General features: G+C 40.4%; 1 protein-coding gene across 1 annotated transcript in view; it reads right to left on the bottom strand.

The window, feature by feature from the left end:
* The window catches only part of TECRL (trans-2,3-enoyl-CoA reductase like), a 46,164-nt gene extending 41,418 nt beyond the window's left edge, over positions 1-4,746 (bottom strand). The window contains exon 1 of the mRNA XM_026036437.1: positions 4,472-4,746. Coding sequence (XP_025892222.1) covers positions 4,472-4,705 — 234 coding nt within the window. The 5' untranslated portion in view covers positions 4,706-4,746. The remainder of the gene's footprint in view (positions 1-4,471) is intronic.
* Between the last annotated feature and the right edge of the window lie 6,884 nt (positions 4,747-11,630).

The following is an 11,630-nucleotide window of genomic DNA, read 5'->3' as shown; positions in this document are numbered from 1 at the left end:
AGGAAGGAAGGAAGGAAGGAAGGAAGGAAGGAAGGAAGGAAGGAAGGAAGGAAGGAAGGAAGGAAGGAAGGAAGGAAGGAAGGAAGGAAGGAAGGGGAAAGGCTTCATTTTGAAATCCTGTTTGAGCAAAATGCTGAAAATTCATACCACAATGATATTTTCATTTATTTCTCATCTCCATGGAATTTTCATTATTTTTGCATTATTTTATGACACGTGAATCATGATAATTGATCACCCTTTCAAGCGATGGGAAATAACCTGATGTGAAGTAACGCTCAAATAAGTGCACCATTAGACTGTAAGTACCAATTGTTTTTGAAATGAAATTCTTACTGTGTCACAGTAGACTGAAATATTACAGAATTATTTTTGTAATGCGGTGCTCCTCTCCTGACTCAAAGTAAAATTTACAGGAGAACATAGCAGAGGCAAAACAAGTGGTTCTATGAGTAACAGCTGCCATCACCCCATATCTCTAAAATAGCTCCTGCAGTGGATTCACTGTGCAAGGAGCCAGCTGTTTCGCAGTCCCATGCTTGCTAAATAAATAAATTTAATTAATAAAATTAAATAAATAGAGCAATAGAAAAATAGAGAAATAGAGCAGAGAGACCAGCAACTGCCTGAGGTTCTTGGAGGTACTTAAGAAGCTGGGGAGCAGAAAAGAACAGGAAATGAAGGTGATATATGAAAATAATTGGTATCATCAGGAACTCTGGCAAGTTCACCAAGTCCACGTGAAGGGGAGTTTGATGCTTCTCTGCTGCAGATTCTCTGACTGTCACAATTCATTCTCCTGTTGCAGCACAAAGCAGTKTATTTTCAAATGAAAACCTTATGTTTTAAAGATTTTTTAAAAAGAAACACTGTGCCCTTATAGATAACTATATTATAATTACAGCATTTATATATACTGTCCTGTATTCATTGATGCAGTACTGCACAGTTCAGGTATTTTTTGAAGACACACTAACTAAGATCTCCTAAATAACCTGGAACATATAGCACAGCCAAGAGTATTTTAACGGTACAATAATGCAGGTGTGAGATATCAATATACAACTAAATTCTCATCTTGGGTTGCGCTGATTAACTATCAGACTAATAAAGCACCTAYAGCTCCCTTTAGTATTATACTGCTCCAGTACATTTATAATTTGTGGTTATCCATGAATTATCTTTGATGCAATAAGACAYATGTGTAGCCAGGATAAAAGGTCATGGGTTTGTTGGGATATAGGACATTTCCACACTAGCTGGGAATCTGTCTCAACAGATGTAGTTTTTTTGCAGCACTCATTCCTGTAGCAGCACAGCTGGTTTAAACAGATCTACACAAAGGCTGCTGTTGGTCAGAATATGTTCATGARGAGCTGGAGCATCCCTGATGTCTCAAGAATTCATTCTATTGCTTTCATCGAACTTTGAACTGAGACATGATTTTGAGGGGAATGTCCATTTTATTYCAGTCTTTCCCCCACCACAGGTAAGAATCTTCTGTCTAAAATAAGTATAAAGCCTGTCATTCAAAGGTGCTTGCAAACTTTGAAGATCAACATTGACTGAATGATTAGTCTTCTGCAGCGGCCTCTGAAATTCTTTAAAATTATCCCTTTATGAATCCTAACGATCTAAAGTTACCAGCTTCTGCTCTGACCAGCCTCTTTCTCTTCTCTATAAATGAAAGACTGTTTCTCTAGGTATTCCATCTGCAAATCTGTACTGAAACAAGAACGGCAACAGCAAAGAGCAAGCAGAAATTAGTATGTCCATTTGACTACCTTCATCGTAACCTGTGCCTGTATTGACRTAAATTGGAGGTCAAGGTAAATGGAGGTAAAAAGGAGCACAGGGGAGTGCAAAGAGAGCCAGGGGTAAGTGCTCTTTTGGCTGCTCACTTTCAGTGGCAATGCTGCACTCCATGGGAGAGGGAGTCAGAGGATTTCTGATGCTGCCAATGAGCTCTGCATGCATCTGGATTTTATTTTTGTCACACACGTGTAAATCTGGCGTGACTGCATTGCATCCTTTAAGCCACGATGTGCAGATACTAGCGCATTGTTGTTTCAGTGCTTTTGGGAAAAAGAAAAAACGCCCGTGAACTCCCTCGGACAGGGACACGCGCCACTTTCAGAGCAATCAGAGTGACTCCTAACTTATCTTTGTGGCTGCAGGTGCAGAAGAGGCACTGCGAATGGYGCTGTGCAACATCTGACATCAGGAAGAGGTGCATATGTAAGGAGCTGCACCGATGCTGTCAAGCTGTGGACCTGTGTTATGTTGGGTGAGACAAAAATGCATTAAAAAAAAGAAGACAGGCCCTAGCCAGAGATCCCTCATGAAAAACAACCATGTTAGCACCATGGCTGTGTTCATGTAGGCACAGCTTGGCATGTCCATACCCGCAAACGTGCAGCATATGTCTGCTAACAACTACAGATATTACTAGTAACCTCGAGCATGTAAAAATCAGTAATTTTTTTTTTCTGAAGACTGGAGTCTGGCTTAGGAATTTAAGATACAAAACTAGAAATAAATCAGTTCTTCTAATTTAGCATCAGTTTTCTGAGTGTCCATGGGGTCAGAAAAATGAACTCAAGCGTATCTAAAAAACTAATAATATTTTTTGGGGGAAAGTTCAAGTGGTCACAAGATCCCCCAAGATGGTAACTGAAGAGAGGTGGTGGGGAGGAAAGCAACTTGTGGTAAAACAGCAAGAGGTGCCCGTTCTGCACTTGAGAAGTATAAAGTAATCAAGTAAACAAGTGCCTGGGGCAGAGGAACAGAGATTCACTGCGAGAGAGCACAGGCTGCTTGGGAAGCTTGCATATGGAGCGGTAGGAAGGAGCTTCCCTATTGCAGCCCACCAAAAACCACTGCAGCACCCCAAAAACCAYTGCAGCMCMCCAAAAACCATTGCAGCACCCCAAAAACCATTGCAGCACCCCAAAAATGGAAGGCTCAATCCTGCACAGCTCTCAGAACAAGCTCCCCCTTAGGCCTTAAGCAGTTTTTCTGAAGGGACTTCCACTCTGCAGTGAACAAACTCCGATGTTTTCCCCAAAGGTGATGGATTCTTTGAAAACAGACCGTGCAACACTTTCYGCCTTAAAAGAAGCTCATGCAAAATTAATCACACAGCAGTACATTTGTGGGAAAATACATTCTGCTGCAAGATAATTTGAAGAAAAAATGCCGCACAATGAATGTTTTAACAGAAACAGAAGCAGTTATGAGTGGCCTTAACAGCATTTATAAATCAAATCACTACGCATCGATAACTTCAAAACTAACCTACATTGGGCTTTTGGAAAAATGTACAAGTAAAACATTTTTTTAGAGCAGCTATGTATCTTTCATAACTACACACTGACAATGAAAAATATGGATTACGTCCTAAAAAAAAAAACACACAAAAAGCAATTATTTCTTTTCAATTTTAAGACTTGATGAGTCTCAATTTTGATGAGTTTCAAACTTGATGAGTTTCAATTTTAAGACTTTGCATGTTTTCTCCTTTAAACAAAATTTTTCATCAACACTAATTACATACACGCTCCCCTGTACAGATGGGAATTTCATCCATGGAAATAAATAAATAGTGAGAAAAAAACAGGATTTGGGATCATGTAGGTCCATCTGCTGACATTGCTTTTTGAAAGAAATATTCCTTTTGAATATTTCTTCTATTCCATTAGGAAGACACTTATACAAGTGCTCTTTCAACTGCACAATATCTTAAAAAAAGGCAGTACCAAGTGATACAGGCCATGACATATGGTTACACAGACTACCACGCAGGCSAGCCACACAGATTACAAAACCACCCTTGGAGACATGAGAAGCACAAGAAACACATTAATAATCCACCTTGCATATTTCAAAGATATGAGACTAAATATCTGAAGCAAAACAGTMAGTCTCAAGGCTCTGTTATGCCACAGACTTTTTCTGTGGTCTACAAAGGAAATGGGATGCTCACTTCCATGGCTCGGCGTGCAAGAGGTCAGCTCTTTTATAGAGCGACCATGAATCACAAAAGCCAAGATGAAAAGATTTATGAAGCATTTTTTCAGCTGTTGTCAAACTGTGCTGTAAGACCTTGCTAACCGGGTCTCTCATCCTTGTTTATGTTTTCTGATTCACTTTAAAGAAACCTCTTCACTCTTAGCCGGGCCCTTTTGTTTAAGAAAAGAAGAGGAAAAGCTTGCTAGGTTCCTGCCCGTTTCTTCTAAGGCTCAGCTGAATATATTTGGATTCTAACAAGAATTTACAACACTGCAGAGATGCTAAGCTTTACAAATATATTTTTGAAAAAATGAATATCCATTCTCAAGTAGGTCTTTAAGTATCATGCTCTGAAATAAACACTGCACTCTCATAAGCTTCAAGAGACGGGCCAAGGATGTATTGTGAGTTCACAGTGCAGCCATGAGGTCTAAATGAAATCAGAGTGAAACACACTCACCTTGTCCACAATGCAGATCTGCTTCTTGCTTTGCACGTCAAGGATTTCGACTTCGAAGTAAGTAACTTTTGAATGTTTGAGAACCGGTGGTGATTTGAGATGGCCAGCGGAGAGGACGAGCTGTGAGAAGTTGAAAAAAGAGCGCATCTCATTGTGAGGGGCAGAGAGCGACCCTCCCTGCGCTGAGAAATCCCGCCGGTGCTCCGAAGCACTGGGTTTGTGCCTGCGGTGCATGGTGCGGCCCAGCAAGGGCGATCTTCACACCACCGCGGGACAGGCCCACGGGGAAAATGCTGCCTCCCGGCATTAGCYAAACACAATCACAAACTGATGAGGCTCGAAAGGTCAAGTGGTGTTCCATTTTAAGAGTACTGGCTTATTTAGCAGGAGTGAAAACAATGGCCCTGTAATCCTTGGCTATATTTAACTTGCTATTGTGATGTGCTGAATTGCTGCTGCTTTTTTCCCCCCCTTTTTATTTATACCAGCATTTGAAACAACATGACATACTTGCTCCATTTATCTTGATTSCTTCATGTAACAAGTCAGACCCTGAAATTCCACAGCCCAGAAGGAAGCAGGAAGGATTGCTGTGAATTCCATTGTTATCTACAGATGTTTAGAAGTGTCCACACACACACATATATAGGTTTAATAAATTTATATTTAAAATGGATATTTATAGAAAGATCTCCTATATCATCTGCTCTCAAAATATTTTCTGTTGTGCATGGAGGACAGACGCAGTTGAAGTAACAGAATGCTAGGAGGTCATCAGCAAAGCATTAAAGTTGCTCACAAACGTGGAGAGGATTTTGTATCTGCTTGTATTTAGTGCCAGCAATGCCATTTTTTATTGGAGGATGATTTTTCCCCTCAGCTCTGCCAGGAAAACTCAACTGAAGTGAATGTGAAAGTCTGGTATTTCAGAAAGCTCAGTACTGTGCAAGCCAAAAAAAACTTGAAGTTTTTATGCATAAGGTATTGAACTTGATGGCAAGAGGACTTGGCTTTTTTTCCCTCTACAGAATTAACTTATCACAAYGAAAGTCTGCAACAAAATAGACCTGATTGTAAAAATAGGGAYTTCTTTAAAATGACATTTGTTCTCCGAGTCTTGTTTACACTGCATTTTTTTCCTTGTATGATATTTATAATTCATATAATATAAATTAGAAGCACTTTTTTTCTATCTTGAGATTCTACCCCAAATTCCTTGGGCTATCTGGATTTACAGAATTAGAGTGGTGCCACAGATTTCTTTATCCAGATGTGCAGACAGTTGTTTTCAGTGGCAGCGTGGAGGAAGTTCTAGATACAGTCCTGTTAGTTAAAAGCTCTGTTAAACTATGATCACTATCACAAAAAAGGTACAGGTTCACCATGGGACTTTAATTCAGTAAAAAATAAAGGTGAACAGATAAAAGTGACATCACAGCTATACTGCATCTCCTTTGGGATGTGTGGGGCAAGAGGAGAGAATAGAACACATCACTTATCTTCGAGTCACTTGAGTGCTGTTACTTGCGTAAAATGTGCAAGTGGTCATCATATCATGTATAGCTGCACACTGACAAGAAGCCCTRCAAAAAAACTGAGAAAGCCAATTGTTGAAAGTAATAAAACACTGATGGAGACCCCCTAGGAAAAGCAATTTCCAAAGAAAAGCTTTGGRAAGCTGACCATATGCACACATGCACTCATCTTCATGTGTGCAAGTCCATCGTAATTGATGGAGTAAGCCATGCTATACTAAGTTGTTTATGTGCTTAAGTCCTGTCAGGATTAAATGGGCATAAATGAAACCTTTGTGATGTTTACCGACATATGGAAAAGATATATGAGAAGGAWACAAATGAGTTATTAGGCTTGAACCTGCAAGCAAGAGATACTCTGTCATTTCTTTATGATTCCGTAGCTGAAAGTTCTCACTACAGAGGCTAACCCCAACTGATACCTAAGATGCTCTATATTTATGTGAGACGGCAAACTTTTGCAGCTAAAAGTCTGAGACAAAAAGTCCCAACTACTTGCTGATGCAGTCAGCCAGCCTTGGAAATGCCTTCACCGACTGTGTTAGTTGAAAACCCTGATTGTGGAAATGTACCTATATAAAAACAACGGTCACCTAACATAAATGAAGGATGAAATTCTGGCTACACTGAAACTCATTAGTGCCTCACTAGTGATGTAAAACAAGCCAGCATCTAATGAAAAAAATCCCCTTTTTATTTAGACAGGATTGTCTAAAAAGCACACTTTTCTCTCTGAGTTCAGATAAAGCATGCAAAAGGAAATGTTAACACAGAGAAGCAATATACAAGTAGAGTAAATTGGCAGAATTTTTGGTACAAACGTGTCAAAATATGGATATGAAATATTACAGGGTGTCTGTGAAGGAATTAATAAGAACATCTATGTGAAGATCACAGAATATATAGTGAGGTCTCAGTTCTATGTGTGATAGGCTTATTTGGTACAGTCTATTTTAAGGAAGCTGTATAAACTGCTATATACAATTTATATACAAGAGACGAGACAAACTGAYGTAACATCTCCCTTTAGCCTTCAAATCTATGAATCGGTGAGCTGTAGGAGTATATATTAAAATATTTCTATATTGATTTCAATTCAAATGAAGAATAACGACAGCTAATTTCTCTGCACAGAAGGTACTGGTGTTGCAATCATTATAAATGAGTATATTTAAAACATTATTTAAAATGATAGCATCGGAGCCACTGCTATTGAAAAAAAWTTTTTTTTGATTTACTGTAGGTATTTAGATCATCACAATGTAATCACTGAGCAGTGAGTAGTAGAAATCAGAATCTATCCCAGCAAAATATTTACAGAAATGTATTCTTATTTTTTCAATATAAGCTAAACAATTTCAGTATTTTGATAAAATAATCTTTACACAGCTAACATAAACTAACAGAGCTTACTACCACTTTCTTCATAATATTAAGTTGTAGATCTAGGGCTGGATTACAGTGCCATTTCTGTACACGGTGAGTGTGGACTGACTGAAGGCAAACAGATTACTTGCATATAAGGCGGGTGAGAACTACTCTACYAAAAATAATCATGGCTAGAGCAACTACTGATAGCCTAACCTCTAAAATGGATATATGTAAAGCAAAGCAGGGGAAATTTTGCTATTAATGTTACATTTTTTTTTTCCTTTGTCTTGATACAAAATAATCCAACCCTTTCTACGTAAAAGTATGTGAAATGAAACAGTAGTTACTAGACAAAAGACACACCTGCATTTTTAGTGTCATGTCTGTACACTGTCTTGGTCTGGCGGAGTGGGGTCCCACCACAGTGGGGACAAGAGATCAGTCCTGTGGTCACATTTATCCATYGCACTGCAGGAGTGTGAGCTGTGATTATGGCAATTTCCTGCCATATGTGGGGTCTTAGGGAATTACCTTTTCTCCTCCTTTTTCCTTCCTATTCCGTGCTTCAGCATGAGGCTTCCTCTCAGTGTGCATGCTCAGGCAGACTGGTGTAAAGAGGCTTCAAAAGACCTCAGTTGGGACCTGAAGGCATTGCCAAAGTGCCTTTTCATCCCTGGTCATGCTTCGTCCTCCTCCTGTAGAGAACTGGCCAGCTTCTTTCACGCTGCAGCATGTCAGCACCTAAGTCAGCAGCACAAAGTCATCTCTGACGCTCTGGGTGCTTGTTGGCAGCCCCTCTCATGCTGCATTTTTATCACACATACTCCAAGCACTCAGAGGAAGCTGGATTGTCCCTTTCCCACCAGCTTTGCTATGCCAAAGAGCACCTGAAAAATGCCTCAAGGCACAGATCCCAAGCTCTGCTATGCTCACCTTAGTGCCTCGTTTGTGGAGATTCTGCCATTCATTGGCACAATCTCCAAATCTCATGGAAATCTCATCTCATGGAAATCTCATCTCCATTGAGGGGGCAGGAGGAGCTGGGAGCAAGGGTTCAACTGTGTTGCAAACAAGAAGTGAGATGCGAACTCCACGCTAAAGGAGATATGAACTAACAGGTCCCCACAGCATGGAATTTAGGAATGGGCTTAATWGGGGGGACTAATGCCTTTAAACACTATATTGACTTGTTCTTCATGTCACATTAATTACAAGTAGAACACACTTCTGAAGCACAGTAGCAACTTGAGCATTTAAGTCAGGCTTCAATGAAATGGAAAATGCAGAGCTAAGACTGCAGGGTGCTGTACAGGAAATCTGACACCACACTCCCAAGTAGCATTTCCTCATATAATTAAGGATGGCACAGTAAAAGGAAACCTGCACAAAGCTCTGGGATTTTGTTGCCTGCAAGTGCCTACCTCAGCAGCCCCAATATCACTTTAAAGTCTCCAAGAATCTGCCACAGTAGCGTCAACATCTACTTAAARTTTTCTAGCCACGGGAAAGAAAATACGAAAAACACAAACAAAAGTGGCACTTCACACAAACTCCGAGTGTCACTATTAAAACCACGGCACTGCAGGGATTGCTCACCTCACCTAAGGAGTCCGACGGGGCTTTCCCAAGTGCTTCTATTTAAGCTGATGTAGTTCCCTTGAGCTGGACAGCTAAGGTGCCTTCAAGAGTCGGCAGACCCRTGCATGCACACAAAAACCCAGGCTGCTGAAAAATAATGAGGTGTGTGAGCTTCACATTGTGGCATTACTGTTGTGACTTTGCTAATGCTGTTTTTCCTAGGAGAAGTACGCAAGAAAGGTCTCRGCTGATGAGAAAAGTTGTGGCAAATTCTAAACACAGGATACAGAAACAGAAAAATCCTCTTCCTGTTCCAATTCCCTTTCTTGTGATATTTTTGCATGGCTTTTGTGAAACTATAGGACAGCTGGAATGTGGCTAAAAATTAATTACAGCTAAATGTGACTGCAACCAGTGCCGGTCTTTAGGAATGTGTAGCAGATGATATTACATTTGGCACTTTCTCCTGAATGAAAGCACTGCTATGTGCTTGCACTCATTTTGCAATGGCATAGCACTAGCTGCTCCTGATGGGTACTCCCCGGGCACACAGTTGTTATGAGCTGCGGTAAAACATGCTCCAATTTTACTTAACAAATAAAAAGTTTCTAATTGATAAAATAATAGGTTTACAACTGTTTGTGTGCATGCACACACCCACAGTGCATAAACCACCTGCAGCTGAAGCAAACTGTTGAGGACAGGCGATAGTCAAGTGTCTAATAAAAACCAGTTTCTGCAGAGTTCTGGCCTATGTGTCCTGTATCTCTCTGCCTATCCTTTAGCCATTTASATTACGAACTCTTAATATTGGTGTGCATGATGAAACTCCCATAATGACAGYAGAAGCTTGAGTGAGGTTTCTAACATTAGTCTAACATTAATGCAGGTCATAATCGTGACTACCAGACAGTCTAGAAAGCATTTTTGCCTTAGCAGAGGCAGTATCTCTGAGGCACAGCAGACAGAGAGGCTGAAGACTCTGACATATTGCTCCCTGTARTTTCATATCAGGTACATGTCAAGACGGACTGATTTCCACGTTTTTTGTGCATGGCTATTATGGAGCAGTCAAACACTGTCGTACCCTTAGGAACTGTGTTTTGAGGATGGCTTTATCATCTGCTACAGCGAGAGAGTCAGAATGAGGAAAACCACCTCCAAAATAATGCTCTTTTTTTTAAAGGCAACATTTTTTTTTGTCTCTAACAGGAAACAAACCCTCCTCCAGATATGCCTTGCAAACACGGACGGGCAATTCAGTCACACTCAGAATGAAACCAGTGCATTGCACACTTGGAAACACACAGCGCTCATTTTGTCCAGAATTTCAAGCAGAACTCAGGCCTGTTTGGCTGCTAAATCCAAGTCTGGACAAACGAGTACTTTGGCACAGGATTATGCAACAATTATATCTGCCTTTGAAGTTTCCTGGAATAAGCAATCTAATTGAAAACTTTCCTCTGCAGTCCTCAGGTGCACTCGCATTCAGTCCTTGCCTATAGGGCTCCCTAGGAAGCCAGAGAAAGCGCAACAAGTATTCATCCTGCCGCTACACCTCTATCCTCTGAAGGTGCAAGATTTTAGAGGATTATGCCTCTTTTTAAGGATCCCAGAACTCAGTCTGTCTACCCTCACTTAGTACTGCTCACACTGATACTATCAGAAGCTTTTACTACTAACACAGCAACAGGGTTTTGACAACTGCTTAAAATCCCACTCCGGCAGCTCGCAGTGGTGCTGATTCTAGGTGCTGATTCTAGGAAAATTCATTGTATACATCAAATCAATACTTATTATATCCACTGTTGATATCCATGAAAGCCATGAGAGAAATAAGCAAAAATAACATGTCAGCACAGTAATTCAACCCACAAGAAGTACGAAGTGAACAGTCCCCACTCCATCCTCTGATACACATACGTAAATATACACCTAAATCTCTTGCAAAATATGTRCACCATTATACAAAGCTTGAATTTGGAGATAATCAAGATGTGTTGTAAAAGACAACTGTTGGACTGGGGCTCAGAGAAAGCCTGGAGAGATGGCTGCAGGTGATAAAGAGGCTGAAAGGAATCTTGTAGGTAATCTGCTAGATCTCTTGATGGCATTCAGAATGACTGGTGCATTTAGAACTATGCAGAGAATTTGCAGTTTGTTTTSAAATGAAATAAATCTGTGAAAATTGTGATCTTCCTGATATTAGTAACTGTCATTATTTGAGGCATCTATTTGTCATTTTCCTGAAATCCACGGCATYTGGAATTATGTTATTATGTGGAATAATATTGCATTTTTAAATTATATATGTTTTTACTTAGGTAATCAYGTAGCCCTTGGAAATAAGGAGAAATATTTGAAAACTGGACCTCAGAGGCCTGAAATCATATCCAGTGTCAGCAGACTGTGGGTGAATCTGATACTGCCGGAGTGGGGCGTATAGCTGGCACTGTATTCGTTATCCCTATTAAGAGASGAGYCCAGCCGCCTCCTGTCCCTCCAACCTTTGAGGATGGGCTGGAATGAAAGGGGATTCATCTCTTACAAATTTCCTTCCTCCTTCCCCCATCTAACTGCAACAAATAAGTATCTGGCTAGATGAGGGGAGAGCACTGGATGTCGTCTGCCTAGATTTGAGCAAGGCTTTTGACACTGTCCCTCACAGCATCCTC

Source organism: Nothoprocta perdicaria, unplaced genomic scaffold, assembly GCF_003342845.1.
Source record: "Nothoprocta perdicaria isolate Ctin4 unplaced genomic scaffold, notPer1 scaffold_178, whole genome shotgun sequence".
NCBI classification, from domain to species: domain Eukaryota; kingdom Metazoa; phylum Chordata; class Aves; order Tinamiformes; family Tinamidae; genus Nothoprocta; species Nothoprocta perdicaria.
Note: the sequence above shows the minus strand (reverse complement) of the source record. Positions and strands in the feature narration are given on the sequence as shown.